The following is a 24,464-nucleotide window of genomic DNA, read 5'->3' on the forward strand; positions in this document are numbered from 1 at the left end:
TTTCATTTTTTAAAAATGAATAATTTATTATTACAAACCCCCTCCCCCCATTTTTTCTCTGTTTCAGAGACACTGGGGGAAGTTGTTTTCATTTACAACAGCATATTTCTTTCAGCATACTCCTCAAGCCTCTTTAAAAAAAAAGTGTCCATTCTAAAAACAGAGTCGAGAGTGAGCCAGTTTAAAATAGAAAGAATTGGGCATGATGAGACTCAAACTGAGGAGGGGAATCAAATTTACCAAAGAATGTCCTGCAATTTAATCCTAAGCATGTTCAATCACAAGCTAAGCCCCATTGAGTGCAATGGCAGATATTCCCAATACCCCCCTTTCCCAGGGAAAGAATTGCAACACTAGAGGAGCCAGAGTTTTGGAGAGAACAAGCCCAGCTCTCAAGAGGGGGCCTAGCAGTGTCAAGAGCCAAGGCAGGAAGTGGAACAGAACACAATCAGGGTGTTGGGGGATCATGATGAGAAGTCTTGTCTGCTTTCTGAGAGATGGTTCTTGATGGGCTTACCATGTGGAATATATGGACTGTTATGAAAACATGCTGAATCAAGAGTGGTCTTAAAACTTCTTCTTCTTTTAGAAATCTCCCAAAACAGTAGCCAGCATTTTGTGCTAAAGAAATGCACAAAATAGGGTAAAATGATTGTATCCACCTTCTGCATTGCTTCTAATCCTCTCTGTATATTGGAGGTAGCCAACATGGTGCCCTGCAAATGTTGCTGGACGACAGTTGCTGTGATCTCTTACCACTGGCCAAGCTGGCTGGAGCTCATGGGAGCTGTAGTCCACAAAATTTAGAGGGCCACTACATTAGCTGTCCCTACTGTATCCTTTCATCTGGATATACTCATCCTGCATTAATTAGTCTAACCCATTAACAGTGCATCCCTCCACTCAGAAATAAGCTCTACTGAGTTCAGTGGGACTTACTCCTGGTATCTGATATAGGATTGCAGCCACATAAGCACTTATACAAATAGACAACTCCCCTTGGCATTGAATTCCATAGGTTATTTTTACATTGTGCAAAGAAGTCCTTGAGATATCCTTGAAGTAGCTTTCTATTAGTTTCATTAGACTGGATACCACCATTCTTTTGTTCTGTGTAAACATGCTTAGCCTCTTTTTACTCACTCTTGCTGCATCATATAAGGTTTCATAAACTGCCGACGGTTTAAACTTTCCTTCCCTGTGTGCAAGATGATCCATGCTTATTTCAGAGGTGCTTTTGTGAAGAAGATACTGCAACTTAGTCAGTGCTGTCCTGTTCTTGACGTCATGCGAGCTGGATGAGAATAGGAGACTGCCCAAGTCTGCTTGTGCAAGGGAATCACCCAGACATGTTGCACTGGGGACTGTGTCAGTCTGACAAATTGATTACACAGACCCAGCTGTGCAAGTCCACTGGCACAAGGGTCAAAAACAAGAAGTATCAGGCATGTGGTAGCAGAGAAGCTGGACCATTGGTCTGCCCTGCCCATCACCTTTTTCTACATCATCTCCTGCTGTATCTCTTTCTGGCACGAAACATCTAGAATGGCACAAGTTATCCAAAAGGTTATCATACTTGATAAGACCTCTTGATTCCATTATTGTGGTCCCTACGAACTCTGTCAGTGTATGGGAACCTTGAGGTTCTTCAGAATCCCAAAATGCTGAAACCAGGCCAGGTAGTCTCCGGAAAGCTTCTCCCCAACCCCTCCCCTCCAAATCCATCCTGACCGAGGGGATACATGGATACCCGTACTTTTCTGACAGCAGATTTAAGTTCCTTGTAATCAGCTCACTGTTCTTGGCTCTTCTTATTTCACCACTCTGCTCTTGCTAAGATGCAGCTGTTCATCTCCACATAGGATCACCTCCATCCTGGCTATGCCTACAACACTGTGGTGCTCGGTGCATTCCACCCATCTAACAAAGAGCGGCAACTTAAACTTGCTTCTGGGTGATGATGTCACGAATGCATTCGTACAGATAAATGTACTTATCCTAGAGAGAGAGAAGCAGAGGGGGGCGGGATAGAGAGATTAGGAGCTCTGCTCTCATCATCTCCCATGGACAATCAAAGAATCTGTAATAATACTCCAAGGTGAAAAGGGAAAACACAGCCAAGGATTGCCATCAAAACAGGCCAGGAATTAGGTCCAGGAATTTACAGTGAACTAGGCAAGCATGTTCAGCTAGATCAAACTGCTAATGCAGCAGCAGGGGCACAAAAACACACTGTGGAACCCCTTATAGCTGCTCTATGGCTACAGGAAGCATGCAGGCTGCATATGTGAGCATCTCTGCAGCTAAGCAGCTTGGTCACCAGGGAGGGCCACATTCTTCTCCTCTGGCAATGTCAGGGAGCTCTAACTTGGTGTGTATGTGTGTATGCAATTTAAGTTGTATGGTACACCTGTGCTGCAGCTTTTGGTCTGTGATAAGTCCTGCAATACACAGGATTTCACTTAGAAGGGCTTGAGCACAATGCCCTCTAGTGGCAGAACTGCCACAAAGATCAGCTGATGTGGAAGCAGCCTAATACTGCAGTCTTGGGCATATGTACCTGACATACACAAACATTTTTATGCAGTAAATGTGCATTTGTCCCTCATTTACTGTATAGAGGCTGGACATCTGCCCTAGAGGTAGGACATATTCCCTGCAGAAGATACTGCTGCTGAGACTGCATTTTCCCAGCGCTTCAAATGGTTTGCCTAATGGTCAGGGGTCCCTTTACCTTTACAGAGGGAGGAGGAGGAAGCTCAATTGGGCTAGCAAAACTCATTACACTGTCATCCTCTAGTACAACTATTTACTTGAATCCATCCCCCAAAGTCTTTGGAGATTATGAACTCTCCCTTTCCTGCATAGCATCAAGACTACATCTAGCCTCTTTGAATTTTTCAAAAGATGAACAGCAGCAAAAAACGATCCCTACCCCCCAGTTTCTATTACATGCAGATGAAATAAATATCCCACAGAGTCAGAGTATGTGGGAGTATCCCACAAGGGATGGAAAATGCTTTGGTTGATGATATGGAAAAGCCTGAACTGAAAACCTTGTTGACATCCCTCTGGCTTTGGTGAAAGAAAGCAGGTCCAAAAGTATCTGTTGTGTGAAAGTTGCCCAATATTTCCCAGCTCTTCATGAATACGAGACAGATGGTGGCTGGAGAGGGGGAGAGGGCACTGAGCTGTAGAGACCCATCCAAGGGGCTTGCTAAATAAGATCAGACGGAGTCATGACTGGAATTACCTACTTCCTCACTTTGAACCACAATATTGGATGGCCATGCAAAAAGTGTACCCCAGTACAGTAAAGGGAAAGTCCATCAGGGATCCCATGTCCTCCTTGACTAGCTTTAGGGAGACAGAAAGCACAGGGGTCCTGCAGGAGAACAGAGCATGGAACAGCATAGTGTCCTTTGGCTACCATTGCTGCTCAAGCTTCCCTTTCTGCCCTTTACCTACCAGTGTTGGAGTCATGAGGCAGCAGCTCCTCACCAGCCTCAGAACAACACCATATACATCTACACTCTTCTCTCCTTTCAGCTGCTGCAGCAGAGTATCCAGGGCAATCAGCACCCCGATCGGGCCTACGCTGCCAGAACTGTGAAAGAAAAAAAATCAAATAATTTTTTTAAAAATAAACTAGTAAAAAAAATTAAAAAATAAACTAGTGCAGCCTTCAGCACAGGACAGCTCACAATACAATAAAATAATACCATCCATAAAACCATTAACCACTGGGCATTAGTTAAAACCAGGAGCTTATAATTCCTCACATCAACACAGCAAATGACAATCACAACACAGGTGATCCTACCAAAACATCAGCATCAACAAAAGAGCTGGATGGATGGGCACGTCTTGGTCACAAAAACTGAAGTCATGAGGCAGGGAGTTCCACATACTGGATGCCACTAGATAGAACCAGCAGGGGGTTGGATAGTAGCCCTTTTACTGATGGGTATCAGCTCAGTGAGATGGGAATACCTACATCTTATGATTGGCCTATGCCCTCACTGGTGCCATATGCAGCAGGAAAAGGGCTACCTGCTAAGAAGGGCTGCCTACTGGGCAAGAGCCCAAGGGTACCTGGAGAGGCAGGGCCTTACTTGCAATGCAGGACCAAGGGATTTGTTCTTTTCCGATATGGCACCAGTTGCCTGACAGTGGTGAGGAAGCCCACCAGGATCTCAGGGTCTGGAAATTCCTCTCCTTCCCCCAAAGGGAACTGGAACCGTTGCAGCAGCCTCTCCTTGGCCTTTTTCTCCTGACAAAGTAACAAAGACATTATGATAATTGATCCAGCAACTGTTTGGGAATGCGGTGTAGAGGGCAGGCCAATGCACAAATGAAGAATTCTGTGTAGCTCAAAAGCTTAGCTATGGTGACAAGGAGTTTCCCCCGCAAAACACACATGTCCAATGATATTGCTTTCATTGTTCCTCTTGCCCTTGCCCACGGCCCCATGGCTTCCCCCCACTATTTCCAACTCACGTACATATTTCAGTCTCAGCTGAGTGCATGGCCATCCTGAAATAACCTTCTCTGGGCCTTGCTGTATGGTCAACGTCTCTGTGCACACAGGTTCACCTTCAGAGGGCCAGCACGAGTTGTCTGGAGCCTACACACACACACACATAAAAAATAGGGGTTGTAGTTGCAGTTCCATTTGCCCTGACCACATGATGCCACCATTCAGATATAGCCTTCAGTTACATGGGAACCACTTGTGGAAAAGCAGTTCTTACGCAGCCAGGATTCTAAACGGCACAGCTCTCAGTTCCAGGCACCCAAACTGAACCTGTCCCATAGCTCTGTGCTATGGCCCCAGTGATTGCAGCTATCCCAGAAGGACCTGCCTCTATAAATCTGTGGTTCTGCATAATGCATAATGTGGATCTTACGGGGCTGTTCGTCTGTCCAGGTAGTAGAGTGATGATGGTGTGGACTCCATGTTCCCAGACCAGCCCCCAGAATTCCTCCAGGGCCAGTTTGTCAGGTCCTTCAATAGCTATATAGTCCTTGGCCGAGTTACAGCCCTGCCAAAAGAAAAAGAAAAACAGAGTCTCATTTAGCAGAGTTAGCAAAGTGCCAGCGGCAGAAGATAAGCCTGGTCTAAGCTTGGATAAGGGACGCGGGTGGCGCTGTGGGTAAAACCTCAGCGCCTAGGACTTGCCGATCGTATGGTCGGCGGTTCGAATCCCCGCGGCGGGGTGAGCTCCCGTCGTTCGGTCCCAGCTCCTGCCCACCTAGCAGTTCGAAAGCACTCTTAAGTGCAAGTAGATAAATAGGTACCACTCCGGTGGGAAGGTAAACGTTGTTTCCGTGTGCTGCGCTGGTGCAGGCTCGCCAGAGCAGCTTTGTCACGCTGGCCACGTGACCCAGAAGTGTCTCCGGACAGCGCTGGCCCCCGGCCTCTTAAGCGAGATGGGCGCGCAACCCCAGAGTCGGTCACGACTGGCCCGTACGGGCAGGGGTACCTTTACCTTTAAGCTTGGATAAGGATTACCCTAGCTACAGGAGTAAGCTGCAGGTTATGGTATCTGTAACTGGCTTATTCTCCCATGGGAAGTTAGGTGGAGATGAGTCACCAGGAGTTGCTGGCAACTTTAGTGACAGATCAGTGGGTGAAATGAAAGCATATTTTCTTTCTTTAAGTACAGTGGTACCTCGGATTAAGTACTTAATTCGTTCCGGAGGTCCATTCTTAACCTGAAACTGTTCTTAACCTGAGGTACCACTTTAGCTAATGGGGCCTCCCGCTGCCGCTGCGCTGCCAGAGCACGGTTTCTGTTCTCATCCTGAAGCAACGTTCTTAACCCAAGGTACTATTTATGGGTTAGCGGAGTCTGTAACCTGAAGTGTATGTAACCTGAAGCGTATGTAACCCAAGATACCACTGTACTTGTCTTAGACTAGATTTCTTGGTCTTGATAATCAAGGAATTTTGTGAACTAAACTACCTTAATAGATTGTTGAGGTCAGCCGGCTCCAGCCTGGTGTTCTTACATTTGGCCTTGCTGGCTGGGGCTGACGGAAGTGGTAGTCCAACAAATCTGGAGAGCACCAGGTTAAAGAAGGCTGGCCCAGGTACTTGCTGCTATATAGATTCCCAAACGAGGTATTACATTTTAAATTTACTTGCAGTATCCCTCATCTGGAAGTCAGCTCTCCATCCTCTTCCACTGTATTATCTCCTATACCCACCACTCGCAGGCTAGTCACAAAGTTCCCACAATGCACTATTTGCTTTTACTGTAATTACTTAACAATTATTTGTAACCAGTGATCGTGTACTTGGCCCTCCTTTGTCTCTGAATATACTTTTGCCAATGGAACCTCAAAAAGTGTTTGCCAGTTTTGCACAGTGGCACTTTAGCAGGTCTTGTATTAATTTCAGGGGTTGCAATAGATCAATCGGTAGTACATGAGACTCTTAATCTCAGGGTCATGGATTCGAGCCCCACAGGCAAAAATATTCCTGCAGTGCAGGGGGTTGGACTACATGTCCCTCGTGGTTCCTTCCAACTCTATGATTCTAAGAACTCACTATTTATTGAGTAGTTTTTGAACACTCGGGCTTATTTCCCTTGAAGTGGCATTCCTTTTACACTTGTACATTTTGTCCCAACTCTCCAGTTTATCAATATTATTTTGATTTCTAATACAGTGGTACCTCGGGTTAAGTACTTAATTCGTTCTGGAGGTCCGTTCTTAACCTGAAACTGTTCTTAACCTGAAGCACCACTTTAGCTAATGGGGCCTCCTGCTGCCGCCGGGCTGCCGGAGCACGTTTTCTGTTCTCATCCTGAAGCAAAGTTCTTAACCCGCAGCGTTCGCAACCCACGTCTGTGCGTTTGTGCATGCACGGGTTGCGATTCAGTGCTTCTGCGCATGCGCGATTGCCAAAGCCCGGAAGTAACCCGTTCCGGTACTTCCAGGTTTCAGCGGTCCGTAACCTGAAAGAAAGGCAACCTGAAGCGTCTGTAACCCGAGGTATGACTGTATGTGCTTTTCCTTGCTTTGGTGAGAGAGAAAAGGCTAGGTCATAGCAAGTACAACTCAACAGCTTGGCAGCTGCGGGTTGTGAACATGCATCCCACACAGATCACGCTCACAACCCGAGCGTCCACTGTACATTTATTTCATAACACTTCATTAAAAAGTATATACACCTCTTGATTGCAAAAGAAAAAAAAAACCCTCAAAGCAGTGACACAAGCAACTGATCCCTTCTATAGGAGTGCAGCATGCAACAAAGACATCTGGAGGCAACAACAGAGGACCCGAAAGGAGGGAAATGAAATTCATGGTGGACTCACAGGGATGAGCCAGACATTTGTGAGGTCTGAGAAGGGATCTCGATCCAGCTGCGAGAACTTCACTTTTGAGCGATCATCTGCAAAACAGCCTTTGTGAGAAGGTGGAGGGTTGGGTGACACAGTGCGTCAGGCACAGCGCAGTCCTGCACTGCAGAATTTCAGCTCAGTGCCTTATGCCCCGCCCGTGATTCATGCAAAACAACAATACTAACCACAAAACCATTTACTCACAAGAGTTCTTGCTTGAGGGAAGATTGATCTGTTGGTTGCCACTGCTAGAAAGTGGTACTGCTGAATTGACTTCCTCTTTGGCAGCCTCCAGGAGCATCTGCTGATGGGGAGAAGCAAAGTAGGAGAGAGAGAGAGAGAGAGAGAGAGAGAGAGAGAGAGAGAGAGAGAGAGAGAGATGGAGAAATAGGTTGGGGTGGACTTTTCACTATGATTGAGCATGCAGGATCGCTGACCCCAGAGTCAATGGTGGGTACTTTAATCATTGATACAGTTGCTAATGCAGAGATCTTCAAAACATTCATTCCGAAGAGTTAACTACATGCTACATGCAGCTGGATGTATATTTTCTCAGCTTGAGCCTGAGCTGCCCTCATGGTGATAGTCGTGCATCTCTGATGCGGCCCAATCTGGCCACCTACATGGCATGTGGAGTTGGAGCACCCTTAAAACCCAGCGTCCCTGTGTGCCAACCTCTTACCTCATACTCCCTTAGGAAGCCAGTGTTGGCCTTGGAACTGTTCTTTGCGTGGTGCTGAACAAAGTTCTTGAGAGGGACTGGATGGGAGCTTGAGAAAACATGAGAGATGGGTTTAATTATTCAGCTTCCCCATTCCATATCCCTCTAACATGAGCTGATGGCACAGCTGCATTGAAAAGAGAACAAGACACTGTGGTTCCAGGAGACTCCTTGCAACTCCTACTGAACAAGAAACCTCTGTTGCTATTTGAGGCAGGCCATGCCTATTTGCAATGAGTGTTGCTGGTCCCTATAGACCTTTCCAGATGATGAATGGGGAAACCAACCAACCAACCAACCAACCAACCAACCAACCAGTTTTCCCCCTTTGCATTATACTTGTGCTAGCTGTGATCCAGCAATGTAATAGCCTGTTTGCACATATGGGTGGGGAAGAAGGAGTAGCTTCATTTCTGGAGACAATAGCTATGTTAAGCAGGGGAAGGAGAGACTTATAGGAGAGAACTATGCATTCCACTGGTATGGAAAGGGAAATTGGGTATAAACCTACAGCTCCACTCCAGACAGGCCAATCTGTGGGTCTTCAGAGATCTTCTCTAGGATGCAGGTGTGCAGGAAAATGTACTGCCCCTGGAAGAGAAGAGCACACATTTTATGCACACAGAGACCCTGAAAGCACTGCAGTGCACCTTGAAATAGAAAGGCAACCAGATCTAATCATTATAATGTGCAGCTGGGAGCTTCAGGCCTCTATTCCTGAACTGGCACTGACTTGCCAAAGAACTGATCTTTCTACAGCCTCTATAAATGAAAGAAGCTGTTTGCAAACCAGTACATGCTTGTACCTCATCCTATGCTTATTTTTCAGTAGCTGCCCATTTTGTTCATTTACTTCTCCACATGCCCATAGAGGATGCCCAAAGGATCCCACCCCTTCACTGAAATTAGGCTTGAAAGAAGCATTCTCTTGTAGCCACTAGAATAGTTTGCCATGTGCTCTTGGTTGCAGTGTGTTTGTGTGTGTCTGTGTGCATGACAGCTTTTCTGGCTTGCCAATGTGCTTATGGACTCCAAGAGGTTGACTGCTCCTGCCATGTCTTGGGCGCTCCCCCAGGCCCCTGCTGTTCCTTCTAGTTTCTGTTGCCCATTGTGTCTCTGGCATCTTCTCCATCCCTCCGCATTGGCCACAAACACCCAGCAGAAAGGGTAAGGCCATCTTGTGTCATTGAATGATTCCCATGTCAGGGAAACCAGCGACCTGAGAGGCAGCTCTGAGTTTCTCACCAGTGTCTGAATCATCCGGTGGCGGTTCATCCGCAGGCTGTAAATGGTGTTGAACACATCCACCACCTTCTCGTACTTCATCTGCTGCAAGAGCCGATCCAGAGCAACAAAAGTCCCGGTGCGTCCCACACCTGCACTGCAGTAATACAGGGAAAGAAGAGGCTCTTTCACACAGCTCACCTTGGAGGCCTTCATTCCTTCTCATTCTGTGCTCCCTACCTTTTGTGACCCCAGCAGTCAAGGAATTTGGGCAAAGAGGACACCTGATCATGCCAACCATGGCAAGGCAATGATGTTTACCAACTGAATGATTTTATGGCAGCATTTTTCTTGATGTTTTGTTGCCTTTGCAGATTTTGGTAGTAATTGTCAGAATCTAGGGGGGTTGAAAGGCCAGCTGGCTCGGCCCCAGCTGGAGCATCTCGCCTCAGCCTTGCCGCTGCGGAGATTCATCAACCTCTGCTCCGATGTACATCAGTGACTCAAGCTTGCAGACTTGAGCACACTTTACTCAGCAGTGTAAACTGCGCAACAGAAGAGGCTTGAGGCTGTAGACACATACTAAACTATGCATTTATTATACATAAATCAAGACAAAGAAAACATGGCATCTCTCCTTGCCGTCTTCTCAGAGAGAGACTAAAAACAAAAGCAATGCAGAGCGGAAGTTCCGCTCATGCCAGCAATCTGTGCTGGAATGTAAACAGACATGTGACATGCAACAATCCCATGTCTGCAGCAAAGGATGGAATGGAATCCCAACATTAATAACCAGCCAAGTAGGTTGCCTGAAACTTACCTGCAGTGTACCAGCGTAGGCCCAGATTCCTTTGCACCCTGCATGTGTGCTCGCACCAACTCTATAAAGGCAATCATGGAAGCTGTGGACTCAGGAACACCATGATTAGGCCATGCTGTGTAGTGCAAGTGGGTTACTCTCCTTTCCATGTTTAGCCCTTCCTGTGTGATGAGAGATGCCCACATTAGTGCCCACAGAAGCAGCTCAGGCAAAGTCCTAAACCTGAAATTGCAAGAGAGGAAGCATCTGCCATTAAACTGCATGAGATCTGCTTCTGCTGAATTTGGGTACTACAACCAAGAAAGCTGGTCCACAAGCTTATGAAGCATGTACTCTTTATTCCAGATTTTCTCAACCGTCCGCAAAAGGTAAGAGCTTTGCCTTGTTTCCAGTCATAACGATTCCCTGGAGCACCGCAACGCTGCAGTTTATATTATATTTGCATTTTTGATTGGGCAAGATTATTGGGAGGTGCCATGGGGTATTTCTGGTCTCCTACTCACATGCTGGAGCTTGAACTCCCGTGTAGTCCACTCATCTGCAAAATTCTGAGCGAGCAGGTGGATGCTGATCTGCCCAAAAGAGGTGGGAGAAGTGTCCGAGGGCCAGTAGTATTCACACAGCACCTAGCAAGGGAGATGGAACTGCAATTAACATTTTCAAAGGAAATGGGAGCCTTGTTTCCTTATGTATTGCCCCTGGCTATCCTTGTGCAACGTGCTTGGTGGATTCTACAGTGCTGTGCCACAACACATACTATTTTCCCTGAAAACATACCACTTCGAATGCAGGAAATGTCAAAACCACTTTCACCGTGTTTTGGAGTCCCTACAGTGGTACCTTGGGTTACAGACGCTTCAGGTTGCAGACTCCACTAACCCAGAAATAGTACCTTGGGTTAAGAACTTTGCTTCAGGATGAGAACAGAAATCATGCAGCGGCGGTGAGGCGACAGCGGGATGCCCCATTAGCTAAAGTGGTGCTTCAGGTTAAGAACAGTTTCAGGTTAAGAACGGATCTCCAGAACGAATTAAGTTCTTAACCCGAGGTACTACTGTATCTGCACTCCTGTGTATAGTATGCTTGTCAACAATAACCACACAACAGGGGAGGGGTTCTCCCTCTTTCAGCCTTGGCATTTTTTGTGTGAGTAAGCAGCACAGTAAAAATAAATAAAAAGAATGGGATTGAGTTACAAATCTTAGCTTGTTATTATGTCACTATTTAAATGAATGATTAAATTAGATTGTTTTAATACCAGTTGCAGATTGTTTTGTGCTGATCGGTCAGTTTTTATGGCTATTTTATAGTTATATTTGGCGACTTGTAGTAGTGGTTTGATCATAATTAGCTGTCCTGGGCTCTCGTTTTGGAGGCACAGCAGGATACAATAGCAGCAGTAGCAATAAAAATGCTTTCATTATTTTCTCTCTCCCATAGATCTTTACCATGAAGCAAAACCAGCATCAGTCCCACATTTCCTGCACACTGGGCTATGATTATGTGTCAACTTGTAGGAGTAATATACCGCAGTCGTTAACTTTCTCTTCAGCTGGCAAGCAATGATAAATCATTCCTATACTTCTGGGTATTCCCATTGGCCAATAGGTTCTTCTAATTTTAATCATGTAGCCTTTAATTTGTGTTTTTCCTTAACATTCATTATTTAAGAAAAGTTTATAAATTTTTGATCAGCTACCACCCGCAAAAAGATGTTAACTCAGGCAATCAGAAATGCTGGACTCTTAGCTTATATGCACAAGATCTCAATTGTTAGCGTGCTTTTCTGCTTCCGAGGGAAGGGGGCAGAAACTGCTGAGGATGATTTTGAGTGGGGAAATGTCTGGTGGGTAAAGGGTGAGGCACTGATCCTTCACTCAAGATCAAAGCCTCCCAAGTCTGCTTTACATTTTTTTTTTTGTTACACACATTTTCATATATCTACTTTTGGCCCTCAGAATTCCCTTCCACTAGATATAAAGCAACAGGCCTCTGACAATACGGATGGAAAGAAGTATTGGTCCCAAGTGGCCATCAAGACTCTCCCACTACTGAAAGCACTGATGCTACCACGCTGTAAAACTCTTGTTCCCTGGACCATATACAGTAGGGCAAGGATGTGGAACCTCAGGCCAGGGGCTGAATGTGGCCCTCCATGTTTCTCTATCTGCCCCACCCCAGATCTTTCCCCAAGCAAGTCCCTTCTTCCATGGGCCCTGCTTTGTGTGTTTCTACTTGGCTAGAATATGCATTTCTGCTTCTTGTTTGTTGGGGTGGAGGATAGGGAAGAGTAAGTTAACATTGATTGCTCCACCTGCTTCTGTGTCTAGCCCCACCCACCTCTGCCATGTGGCCCCTGGAAGTTGGCCAAGAAGGGAAAGAGGCCTATGGGTTGAAAAGGGGGACCCCGCCCCTACAGTAGGGGCTTCCATCAGACCTACTCGTCCATTCTCCATGCCCACAGTCAGCATGACAATGGTGCAGATGTGCTGCTCCCAGACGAGCCGCCAGAAATCATCCAGGGTTTTTTTCAGGGGGCCCTGTGTGGCGATGAACTCCTGCGGGGAGTTGTAACCCTGAAAGAATGAATGAGCAGAATTAGCAATTGCAGAATGCTTTTCTTGAATCAAGGAAAGCGTACAGTATTGATTTGGTTGAATTATTCTGTATTGTGGTTGTTTTTTGTTTTTTAAAAAATAGAGCAAAGTTTAGTTTACACCTTGAAATAACTTTGGGAACAATACAGCACATTTCAGTGCTGACCAAGTCCTAATGAAAGCAATAGGATGAGTTTTAAGCTTGACTTGTTTTGGATGCTTGTGGTTATGGTCTTGCAGATGTTTGCTATTTCCTCATGGCAGCCTTCTCCAACTTGGCCCTTCCAGATGTTTTGGACTACAACTCCCATCAGCTCCAGCCAGCATGGGCGGGGTATAAATAATAAACTTGTTGTTGTTGTCATCCAAAACGGTTAACAGTGTTTCAGATCTGTTTGGAATGCTGTTTATGCTACACAGCAGCCTTCACCAACTTGGCCGGCTCCGAATGTTTTGGACAACACTGGTTATGACATTCATTTATATCTTGCATGCTTATTTATGAACATAACCAAATAAACTTCTCATGTAACCAATTATTAACAGATGGAGGTACTGATGTTTAGCTGTATGGATTCAAACTGAGTACATTCTGAGTCATCCTTCTGCTGTAGCAAAGTTATAGAGGTTTCATAGAATCATAGAATCATAGAGTTGGAAGAGACCACAAGGGCCATCGAGTCCAACCCCCTGCCAAGCAGGTTTAATTCTCCACCCTACAAGAATATTGTTGCATATTCCTTACGGCACCTTTCCACCATTATTTTTAAACAGCAAGTTTTAAACCCTTCTAATAATGGAGGAGAAACACAGTGAGCCACACAATCCTATGTTCACCCCGGTCATACACCAGGACTACAGACAAGCTGGTGGAAAACTCCACTTGTGTCACTGGGAGTTACCATACCTTGCTGGTAACTCCATCTCTGCTGGTAGAGCCACATTTTCTAATATCCCTCAGTCAGTGGATCTGTAGGATAGCATCACACCTTAAAAGGCTCAAAATCCAAAATGCTTCTACATTCCATATGCTATGCACAACATTCAGCTCAGGACATAGAGAGTCAATAGAGATCAAAGATGGTCTTTTCAAGAAACCCTTAAAAAGTCTTGGATTAATGTGCTCTGTGGGCTCTTCTAGAGCGAAGGAAAGACCCACTGGCTTCCTCAGGTGATCTCCCATTCTCCAAGCCACAGAATGCAGTAGGCACAGTCCCACATGCTTAAGGAATGCAAGTTCATAGAATGCTGCCTCACTGGGCTTGAAGAAACCGGAAGATCAGATAGCTCAACCTGAAACTCTAAGAAAGATTTCTCGGTGCACTACCCCATGCCTGTGCTATTAACACACTCAAGCCACATCATGATGCATGTTACAATGTGCCACAGAGAGCTGAAGTGAAGAAGATACCTTCTCAGCAGAAGTCGCTACACTTGGGATGGGGAAATTGTGACCCTGCAGATATTGTTGAGACTACAGCTTCCATAATCTCTGATCATTGGCTATGCTGGGTAGGCTGATAGCAGATAGAATCCATCAACATTTGGAGAGTCTCTCCAGTGAAGTGAAGCCAGGAGAGCGAGAGGGATCCGTGCACACCGATTTCTCTTGCTCTCCTGGCTTCAGTGAAAGCAATACAAAGCCTCCCTTCTCCATACATGGTGAACAATTTTTCAGTAAAAGAGGGGCTGCCAGGAATGAGCAGTTGCACAGTTCCTTGCTTGGCAAAAGAGAGGCTGCCACCTTTGCCTTATCTGCTGCTGCTCATATGTTTACAAATACAAAAAGAGCCTTGCTGGATCAGACAGATCATCTCCTCCAGTATTGTGTTTCCAGTAGCGGCCAGCCAGGCACACACTCTTTAGCCAATGCAGCCTGCAAAGGAGACACAGATGCTCTTGTGCTAAAGATACTTGTTTTCTAACTTTAGATGTTAACGTGCAAATGAAGCACAGTGTTCTTACACAAGCATGCAAACATGACTGCTGTGCTATTACGCACACATACCATGTACACACAAGGCAGACTTGGGTGTGCAAATACAAGTGCTGCATGCACACACATAAAGATGTGCTTTCTAGCCATTACCTGGATAAATCACCAGAGAGGCATAAGGGAAACATCCAAGCTCTTTAATATGCAGCTGTAAATAGCAGGAGAAAGAGGAAAGACAAGTGAAAGTTTTAGAGCAATGGGGCTGCTCAGGGAGTGCCCTCGCTCCATTCAGTCCAAACCCAAACATGTTCTGGGGGAAACAGCTCTGCAAGTCTGAAGAAGAGGCTAGCCGCACATGGTGGTGATTGTCTGACCCCTGCAATGTCACTAGGACATACTACCCAGTTTCAATCACCAGAGCGGTTTTGAACTGGTAAGGTTTTATTAAGAAATTAAAAGAGCATGCATATAAATGTGTGAATGTTCATATGGTGATTTTAAAAATTTAAAAGTAGACAGCCCCCCCTGAAGCTGCGGGTGCATGAGAAGACTGATGGTGACATAATATAATTTGCTTTCATCCGTTTTTGTCAGTTTTTGAAGCCAGGCCCATCTTGCAGCTGAGAGACATCTGTGGCTTCTCTTCTGCTCTTATGCCTGCCTTTGCCTAGAGATGGACTAAAGTAAATTTGGACTGAGGAAAACATGGTGTCCATGCCTGAGTCCGCTTTTAGACCATGTTTACACTTATGTGGAAGTTATGATATTCTGACACCTTGCTCAGTTGACCCATCCTCCCCATCTTTTGTTTTCCTTTTATCCTTGTCTATTTCCGTATTAGCCTCCCACTTACTGAAAAGAAAAGAAAAACTGGATTTTCTATCATTCCACAGAAACCAAAGAGACTAACAATATAGTGACAGAATGTAATTATTAGAAAAGTCTATTTGCTCCACATGATATACCTGCTGTGTCCTAACTGAAGCTATAGTGATGCAAATTCAATCAATCAATCAATCAATCAATCAATCAAATCTTGTTCCTAACTCTGCAGAGTATTCTAATGGTCAACCAGGTCTCCTGAGATTTAGGTTTCATTCCTGTCATATGTGAAGATCTTGCTGCAGATGCCCTAACATCCTGCGCCTTCCTATGAGATGCCAGTAAGGTTACAGAAGTATTCAAAGAACTCACTGGCACAAAGTTGGCATTGATGTAGTCAGAATGTGGTTCTTCATCCAACAGGCTCAGCTTCACTCGGGAGTAATCATCTGCACAATTACATATAAAAATGTTACATTAAACACAAAGTTGCTAATACATATAAACCAATATAAATTCACTGCTCTCTCTGGTGTGCATCTTTACCCACCGGCCAATCCCCATACAGAGTTTCAGGAAATATTATGAGACAAGGGCAGCAAATTCCAATCGTGGCTTCTCTTAGGATTTTGAGAATAAAAAAATTCCTTCCAGTAGCACCTTAAAGACCAACTAAGTTAGTTCTTGGTATGAGCTTTCGTGTGTTGAGTTCTTCTCGTACCAAGAACTAACTTAGTTGGTCTTTAAGGTGCTACTGGAAGGATTTTTTTTATTTTGACTATGGCAGACCAACACGGCTACCTATCTACTTAGGATTTTGAGGTAAGTGCTCCTCTCCTCTGGTCTTTCTGTTTGCAGAGGACTGTAATATTCTTTACAGCACGCAAAGGAAGAAGGTACACAGAAGACAAAGGTGAAATCAGATTCTCCAGGTTGCAACTTGGCAGCCCTGTGGAAGAGTTTAGCCAATTCTCTGCTTTTTGTGTGATGCGAAGGTTGGCAACATTAACCCCACGGTGTGGGAATCCCTTGCAGACGACCACAGTGCCTGGAGACAGGCAGTCAGGTTGTGTATCCACAGCAGTGACCAGAGAAGGAATGATGGCTGGGATAAGCGCAGAGATGGTGCATCTGCAGCAGCACAACCGGATGCCTTCATCTGCCCCAGCTGCAACACAACATGTCTCTCCCAGATCGGTCTCTACAGCCACAGCAGGTGTTACAACCTTCCAGCAGCTTGACCACACTCCTCCTGACACAGATGGATGCCGACTATTAAGCGGTACAGAAATTAAATAATCAATCAATCAGTGTACACATTTTACATGTACAGATCGCACACACGTTCACTCCACCACACATTCGCCAGGCATACAGCTCACACACGTGGTCACACTCATACACATGCAGGCACAATCATGGACACCATAGTGGGATTTACCATGGAGAAGACTTGTTCAGGGGTGGGGTAAAGCAGGGGAAAGGGCAAAAGGATGAGGAAGGGGAGCAGGGGCTAAAAGTTGCATAAAGGTGTAGCCAACCGTCTTTCAGCTCTGTTACAATTCATGGGACAGGAAATGGCTAAAACTGCAACATCCAATAGATTTGTAAAATTTATGAACCAACCAGAGAAGGGAGTTTGCCAACTAGGAAGAGGGGGGGAAATTAGCTATACATAATTCTGTCCAGAACTTACATGGTAGAACATGAGGATATCGATTCTTGGAGATGTTAGCAGGCAGTTCAGCTTCCGTTTTTGGCTGCTCTTTCCCTACTTCCTTCAGCTCCTGTGGGACAGAAGGAGAAAACTTTTATCAGCAAGATCCCCTACGTCAGTTTGAGTCAGGTGCCAATCTCATAGAGAAGGGGATTTATTATTTGTTTAGAATATTTATCTCCCGGCTTTATGGCCTTAGAGGCTCTCAAAGCAGCTTACAAAAGATTATCGCAATTAAAACAAACCACATTCAAGTCTGGTATCAAGGTCAGAGAAAACCAATTTATTTGGCTTTCCCACCTGCCAAATAAATTTAGAAATATTGTTTTTCCATTCTTTGAAGCAGCCTGAATTGTTTACAATTGGGATTTATTGGAATAAGAACAGCATCCTGGGCAATGAATTCATTTTAGTGGCTGAAATTCTACCTAGCAGGGAGAGCTTCATTCTCTTCTAAATCTCCAACGCTTTCTTAACCTCTTTCCACAATTTAATATAATTATTTTCAAATAAATTACAATTTCTTGCTGTCAGCCAGATTCCCAAATATCTTACTTTTTAAAAAACATATTTTCAAACCAGACATTTCTCCTAACAATTTTTTTACTGACCATCCATGTTTTTAACCAACATTTTGATTTTATCTGAATTTATTTTAAACCCTTGGCCTCTTCTGGTTTGACCATTTTTTAAACTGATATTTGAAGCTACAGATGTATATTGGATCCTGAACGCCGCAAACCTGGAGTGAGTGTTCCAGTTTGCGAATGTTCTTTGGAACCCGAACATCTGACGCGGCTTCCGTGGCTTCCAATTGGCTGCAGAAGCTTCCTGCAGCCAATCAGAAGCCGTGTCTTGGTTTCCGAACGTTTTGGAAGTTGAATGGACTTCCGGAACAGATTCCATTCGACTTCCAAGGTACCACTGTACAGTTATGGTTGGGGGCGCCATGAACATAGCCTCTCTTCTGCCTGAATTTATAGCAGTCAGCACATGCTGGCAAAGAAATATTTTTCCTTCTAGGTTAACTAAAACCTACTAGTAATAAGAAGAGGAGACTGCATGCTACTCAGTATTACCGGTATGTTGATTTGGGAGAAGAGAAACATTTCATGCTCACCTGCCTTGGTTTCAATGGATATTTCATAGGTAGTGAAATTTAGCTCTAATAAAAGCACGAAACTGGCAAATTTCTGCAGCCTGCATTCAATGATGATGATGTCTGACCGTGGCTTCACAGTCAGCCTGGATTAACTTTGAAGAAGAGGGGAGCGCTTACCTCAAAGTCCTGAGAGAAGCCATGATTGGAATTTGCTGCCCTTGTCTCATAATATTGCCTGAAGCTCTGTATGGGGATTGGCCGGTGGGTATTTCTGCAAGAAATAAAGATGCACATAAGAGCGAGGAGTGCTGTGCAGGGATCCTCCTTTAGGCAGAATGAAAATACTGAGAGAGTGGTTCAATGTACATACACATCAAGTTAGGTAAAATTCAGGTTCCTTTCCGATAAGTCTCAAATTACAAACACAAAACATTCTTTTGTAACAGAAGATATATCAGCAGGCGTGTGGCAAACTGTTATAGTAGTAAAAGGGGGATATCAGCCCATTGTTTGAAATGAGAATTCACCATAACTTCAGTTTCAAGGTATGGCATGAATCTAAGCATGGGGGAGAAATGCTTATCTACCTAATACACATTCTGAAATAATATATGAACTGAAACAGAGCCATCCTTTGGGGAAAGTCATCTTTCTCTGAATTCTGCAATGCAGTTCTCCAGCCAAGTAACACGCAGGAATTCTAACACAAAATGCACATTCCTGGGGAAATTGTGCATATAGATTCATATATTACTGAAAATAGCATACCCAAATGCAATATGGTATATTACATAAAAGAACTTTTGCAGAAGATTCACCCATCCCTACAGGAATCCCCTTGCAGGACAAGAGGTGGGAAGGAAGTTGTTTACCGTATTTTCCACTCTATAAGATGCACTTTTCCCCAACTAAAGAGTAAGGGGAAATGTGTGTGCGTCTTATAGAGCGAATGCAGGCAGGAGGCTCTGCTCAGCGCTCCCTTTAAAGAGCCGTGTGGAGCGTGTGTGCTTTGGGGCTTTTCCCCGAGGAGGGAGAAGGGCTGGCCAGCGATCGCTGCTTGCTGCCCAACGATCCCGCTTGCTGTCCTGGCTTCTGGAATTCAGAATTTTTTTTCCCTTGTTTTTCTCTTCTAAAAACTAGGTGTGTCTTATGGTCTGGTGCGTCTTATAGAGTGAGAAATACGGTATTTAAATGTTGTGCATTATTTTCTGGGACTAATATAGAAGTAAAACCAACTCAGCCTAGAGCAAGCTGAAATCTCACGTGATGAGCCCTTAGAAGGAGAGCTGGTGCCACAACACCTCCTTGCCAGGATAGGCTGGAATGGCCAGACCCACAACTCCTCCTGTCCCAAAGCCTGGCTTGTTGCCTGTGCTGTGGCAGAAGATGACACTAAGTGAGCAGGGGAGACACGAGAGTAGCTTCACTCACCTTGGGCTGTACGTGGCCATTTCTTGGGGGATGTTACCCTTTTTCATTCTGAAAGCAAGGCACATACATGCAGGTGGTTAATTCCTAAGTGGGGAGACAAGCATCTTCTTTACTGCTGACTCTCCCACCTAAGGGGAGAACTATATGTGTTCCCAAACTTCTATATGTGCTTGGGGTACAGGGGGCATTTTCAATGTCACACAATGTTGATTATTCTGTCTCTGCCAGATGGAATGATCCCCACCCCCTTCTTTGGCTCCTGTACTGTCAATAGGGGGGTGCCAGGAATGGTGGAAGTCCTTGCATGTGTTTCTTCTAGTGGGAATTGTTAGCTGAAACCTGTCCATAGTTTCTCACCTGTTGGATATTATGAATGTGTGTGTTTTAGAAACATTCAGAGAGTCTATCTAGGGCCATTTTGTGCTCAAAAAGAAAGCAATTTTCAGGGGGAGGGAATATGGGAGGGAGAGATAAGACAAATCCAGCTATATCCCATCATGCTCATTGATGTAGATGGGAAATGGTGGCATGGTAGCAAAAACAAAAGCCATAAAAGGAATTTGTGATTTGGAAGGATTAGTCAATTCCACATGCAACAAAAAACAGGAAAGCGATGACAAAAAATGCAAGAAGACTCTTTTCTGGAAGCATCCTAGATTTACTCAAGGTTTGCCAGCTAATTTCCAGGCAAGCTCCAAATACTAAAATCCTGCGCTGTATCATTCCTTCCAAAGCAGCAACCCCTTCAATTGTCCTCACCTCCTTGCTCTCAGATGTTTCCAGTAGACCCATCCAGCAATTGCTGTGACTGTCACGAGAAATCCCATAATGATCCCAGCCACAACTGGGGCAGATAAAGCAGCAGAGGCTGCTGAGGTGTCTGCCGCTGAACACAAAGACAGTGAAAGGTACAGTTTATATGAGACTCCTCCCTTTCTACCCAGAGGTTTAGGCAGCCATGAGAATATCCCTTACATGGAGCTCTATCACACATATGGCACTCACCAGGAATTCCTGCCACCCACCACTTCACTGTTCAGGAAGCATCAAGATTAACATATTAATACAATTGTGAAGGAGGCTGCACTCCTGTACACTTCTGAATAGACATGTGGAGGATTGTACTGTTCATCATTTTGAAAGATAAACAGGAGGTGCCAAAAAGGACCTAGTGAAATTGGCTAAGAGACTAGAGGCTTAATTAATCCAGAATGCAACCAGATGAAGAGACTTGTTTCACCTGAGAATGCTGTGAATGACACTTTAGGAGCCTGTTGACTATATCTGGTGAAGGCAGCAATGCTGAACCTATAACAGAACAAAATGGAGAATTTTATTCATTTATTCATTACATTTATACCTCACCTTCCCTCCAAATAGTTCAGCAGTGTAAATGGTTCTCTTCCTGCCCCTTATTTTTCCAATGACTCCACAAGGTGCATTACGCTGAGACATAAAGGATGACTCAAGGCTGCATCAGCCTCTATTCTATTCATTTTCCTGAGTGGTAAATTTTATTCCTATAGCACTTTTAGAGCTGAGATGAAACAACTATGCAATATTCATAAGACTTAAGAATGAGCTTAGTTTGTTCCAAGTTAAGCTTGCCTAATTTCACACCTCCATGTGCAGAAACAGTCTACCAGCCTTCTGCAACTGGATGTCCTCCAGATGTTATTGGACCACAGCTCCCATCCACCCCAGCCAGCATGGCCAATGGTCAAGAGTAAGGAGAAGGCTGCAGTATATTTTTGATTAGCAGATCCTTGTGTATCTGCTGATGGAACATTTCCGTCATGCCTGCTTGTGAGCTTCCCAAGTGAACCAAGGAACACGGCTTTGTGCTGGAACAGATAGGCCTTTAGTGTTCCATTTAGGCACTTTCTTATGCTCTTACCTGTACTGTGAATCTTTTTTCAGCCTTCCATTGCAGGTCTTTCGAGAGCGACTGCATTCGTCTGCACCCACTGTCACTGGCCAGGCCTTGGGACTGGTGCTGTCATTGAAACGAAATGGGTTTGGCACCAACAGAGCCAAGTAAGAGTCTTCCTGCCCATAATAGTGGTCATACCACGTGCGGGAGATGATGTCTTGGGTGGGCCTCAACACTGGAGATACAGAGAGAAAAGCATTGCAACGTTATGATCATGGGGGGCATCATGAATCCCCTCACAAGGATGGCCCATGGTGGTTGCAGATACTTACAAGACTCATTAGTGGTGGCAACAACTCCATAATACTCTATGAGGCCATTTTCCTCGCTGAACATATCAGGGGAGATGATGACTCTAGAACTGGCGTCAAACTGGGGGGTGTCCATTCGCACAGGAGGCGGGAGAACTGCTTCGGAAAGCCAGAAAGGAAGAGGTATTAGGGTGTCACCAGCAGGTGTACATATAAATAAAAAGTTTAAATAGCATATTTCAAATGTTCAGTGTTTCACATCTCTTAACTGCCCCCATATCCTGTCTGTGCAACCTCTTAAGCCTCACCTAGTTGCCCTACCGCACCCAGGATCTACCAGCTGCCACTGCCTGTGACCTTCTGTATCCAAAGCCATTGCTCAACCACTAAGTTATGGCACTTTCAACCTGTGGCAACGGAGAGCCTGGAAGACACGTACCTTCCACAGATGTATTGCAGAGCAGTGTCACGGCTGGGCCCGAGATGCCATTCCTGCCCACAGCACTAACGCTGATTTGATAGGAAGTGTTTGAGGACAGTTCTGTCAGTGTGACATCAGCCCTGGAAACAGCCAAAGGAAGCACAGGCTGCTGCTGGCTTCCTTGGGGAAACTTCTTTGTTGTCAGCTTATAAGACTCGATATCACCCTCAGGGATGGTCCAGTTCAGAAATATACTTGTGCTATCAGGGAGACACTGTGGGTCCTTCACTTGTGTGGGCTCTGGAGAGACACAACACAAAAACTTGAGCAGGCACAGCTTGACTGTCTCTGTGACGACCACACATCCAGCATAGCATGGGGTGGGCTGTAGTGGCCCTGGGTGCGTTTTTCTGGGGGGCACTGCCTTCAGCACATCAAGACACACTGATGCATTGTAGGGTGACTAATGGTTGCAACAGATTCCCCTACACCACCTTGGAATATGGTCCTTGAGTTACAGAAGAGAGTACCGTATTTTTCGCTCTATAAGACGCACCAGACCACAAGACGCACCTAGTTTTTGGAGGAGGAAAATAAGAAAAAAATATTCTGAATCCCAGAAGCCAGAACAGCAAGAGGGATCGCTGCGCAGTGAAAGCAGCAATCCCTCTTGCTGTTCTGGCTTCTGGGATAGCTGCACAGCCTGCATTCGCTCCATAAGACGCACACATATTTCCCCTTACTTTTTAGGAGGGAAAAAGTGAGTCTTATAGAGCAAAAAATACGGTAGTTCTTCTTCATCCCACAGTTGTTGCTGTGGTGATCAGGCCTAGCACAGAAGGTCAGGCCTAGTTGGGAAGGACAGAATCTTATATCCTGAACAGTTTGTCTCAGATAAGCGAGATGTTCATAAATTCTAAGGGGCAGTATAAGTTATAGGTTTGTTGCATGGAGACATATATATTTGGGGTTTTTGTAAGTGGTTCTCGTTCTCCTTTAACATCTCCTTCTTTTGGTCCCAACTGTTCTGGGGAATAGAAGCAAATTGCTTCTGTGTCTTCACTGGGGAGTACATAGGTGAGAGTTCCTCAGGACATTAACAACAGGAAACATACATTGCTGCTGATATTGAAAGAAGAGGAATGATTGAATATTGGGGCTTTTATAAATGAAAAATCAGTGGTGCTGTTGTTTTGTTATCATCATATTTCTCAGCCCATTCTGTATGATATTAAAACATCTGTCAAATTGTTATAGAGCTGGTGTGAGGCATGCACATGCTCTGTCTTCCCCCACTGCTATATAGGGGACGGGTGCAGAGCAAAATTTAACAAATGACCAAGAGCAACAGACTTTGAAGGCTAAAGGCAGTAGGACACTACCAGACCCATAAAACAAGTGGGGAAATTTACCTAACTGATAAGAAGAGTGAAGTTAACTCCATGAAAAGAGGAACAAAATCGTGAAGATTTCTGTAACTAAAAAGGGACAGACAAGCACAAAGCTTGATGCATGAGAGTGCCCTATGATGAAAAGAGTTCTGGATTTTCTCCTGGAGGAATGAAAGATTCACCAGAACCTGTCAGGGAATGATAGAGCCAAGGGTATGTTGAAGAAAGCCTTTATACTAAAGGGAAAGCAGTGAGCAATCTCACCAATGGATAATATAAATGCGTTTGGTTGCGTTGCCTCTGAGGCTCCTTCCATACCAGTCCTCTGAGACTTTATCCAGAGAAAATTAGAAGGTGGCACATGTACACAGTCTTCAAGACTTTGCCACTGCCAATGCAATAAAAAGAAAATAAAAGTCACATTCTCTTGCCCTAGGACAAGTGCATACCTACCTATTGGCATCACCGCAGTCTCAGAGCTGCTCGTATATGGTCCAGCGATGCAGTTGAGGGATATGGAGTAATTTCTCCCTGGGACCAGTCTCTGGAAAACATGTTGGACCTGCCACTGGGTCAAGGCATGGTGCTGTAGCATGGTGCTGTTGCCTGGATGCCACAGCTGCAGCTGGCAGCGCTCTGGCTTGCTGAGGGGCTTTGTCCAGAACACAGACAGTGCTGGATTTCCCTTCTCTGCCTTTATGGAGAGTTTCCGAGGAACCCAAGGATCTGTGGTGTAAAAACAA

The 24,464-nt window shown here is 45.0% G+C and overlaps 1 protein-coding gene across 4 annotated transcripts in view; it reads right to left on the reverse strand.

Annotated features, from left to right (window-relative positions):
* LOC308587242 (receptor-type tyrosine-protein phosphatase V-like) overlaps positions 1–24,464 on the reverse strand; it is a 52,948-nt gene continuing 28,484 nt past the window's right edge. Inside the window, exons 15-37 of one of the 4 annotated variants that reach the window (XM_081194654.1) lie at positions 24,175–24,447; positions 22,349–22,630; positions 21,931–22,068; positions 21,623–21,833; positions 20,966–21,033; positions 20,485–20,608; positions 19,726–19,773; positions 18,472–18,565; positions 17,172–17,262; positions 15,848–15,924; positions 12,562–12,696; positions 10,624–10,746; positions 10,121–10,281; positions 9,322–9,457; positions 8,588–8,667; positions 8,038–8,125; positions 7,560–7,659; positions 7,329–7,405; positions 4,911–5,045; positions 4,505–4,627; positions 4,116–4,273; positions 3,469–3,607; positions 1–1,998 (exon numbers count right to left, since the gene is read on the reverse strand). In XM_081194654.1, coding sequence (XP_081050780.1) covers positions 1,939–1,998; positions 3,469–3,607; positions 4,116–4,273; positions 4,505–4,627; positions 4,911–5,045; positions 7,329–7,405; positions 7,560–7,659; positions 8,038–8,125; positions 8,588–8,667; positions 9,322–9,457; positions 10,121–10,281; positions 10,624–10,746; positions 12,562–12,696; positions 15,848–15,924; positions 17,172–17,262; positions 18,472–18,565; positions 19,726–19,773; positions 20,485–20,608; positions 20,966–21,033; positions 21,623–21,833; positions 21,931–22,068; positions 22,349–22,630; positions 24,175–24,447 — 2,921 coding nt within the window. In that variant the 3' untranslated portion in view covers positions 1–1,938. Of the gene's footprint in view, positions 1,999–3,468; positions 3,608–4,115; positions 4,274–4,504; positions 4,628–4,910; positions 5,046–7,328; positions 7,406–7,559; positions 7,660–8,037; positions 8,126–8,587; positions 8,668–9,321; positions 9,458–10,120; positions 10,282–10,623; positions 10,747–12,561; positions 12,697–15,847; positions 15,925–17,171; positions 17,263–18,471; positions 18,566–19,725; positions 19,774–20,484; positions 20,612–20,965; positions 21,034–21,622; positions 21,834–21,930; positions 22,069–22,348; positions 22,631–24,174; positions 24,448–24,464 lie in introns of all 4 variants that reach the window. The other 3 variants (XM_081194653.1, XM_081194652.1, XM_081194651.1) reach the window with 3 other exon arrangements.

This window comes from Podarcis bocagei (assembly GCF_964188305.1).
Source record: "Podarcis bocagei genome assembly, chromosome: 5".
Lineage (NCBI taxonomy): Eukaryota > Metazoa > Chordata > Lepidosauria > Squamata > Lacertidae > Podarcis > Podarcis bocagei.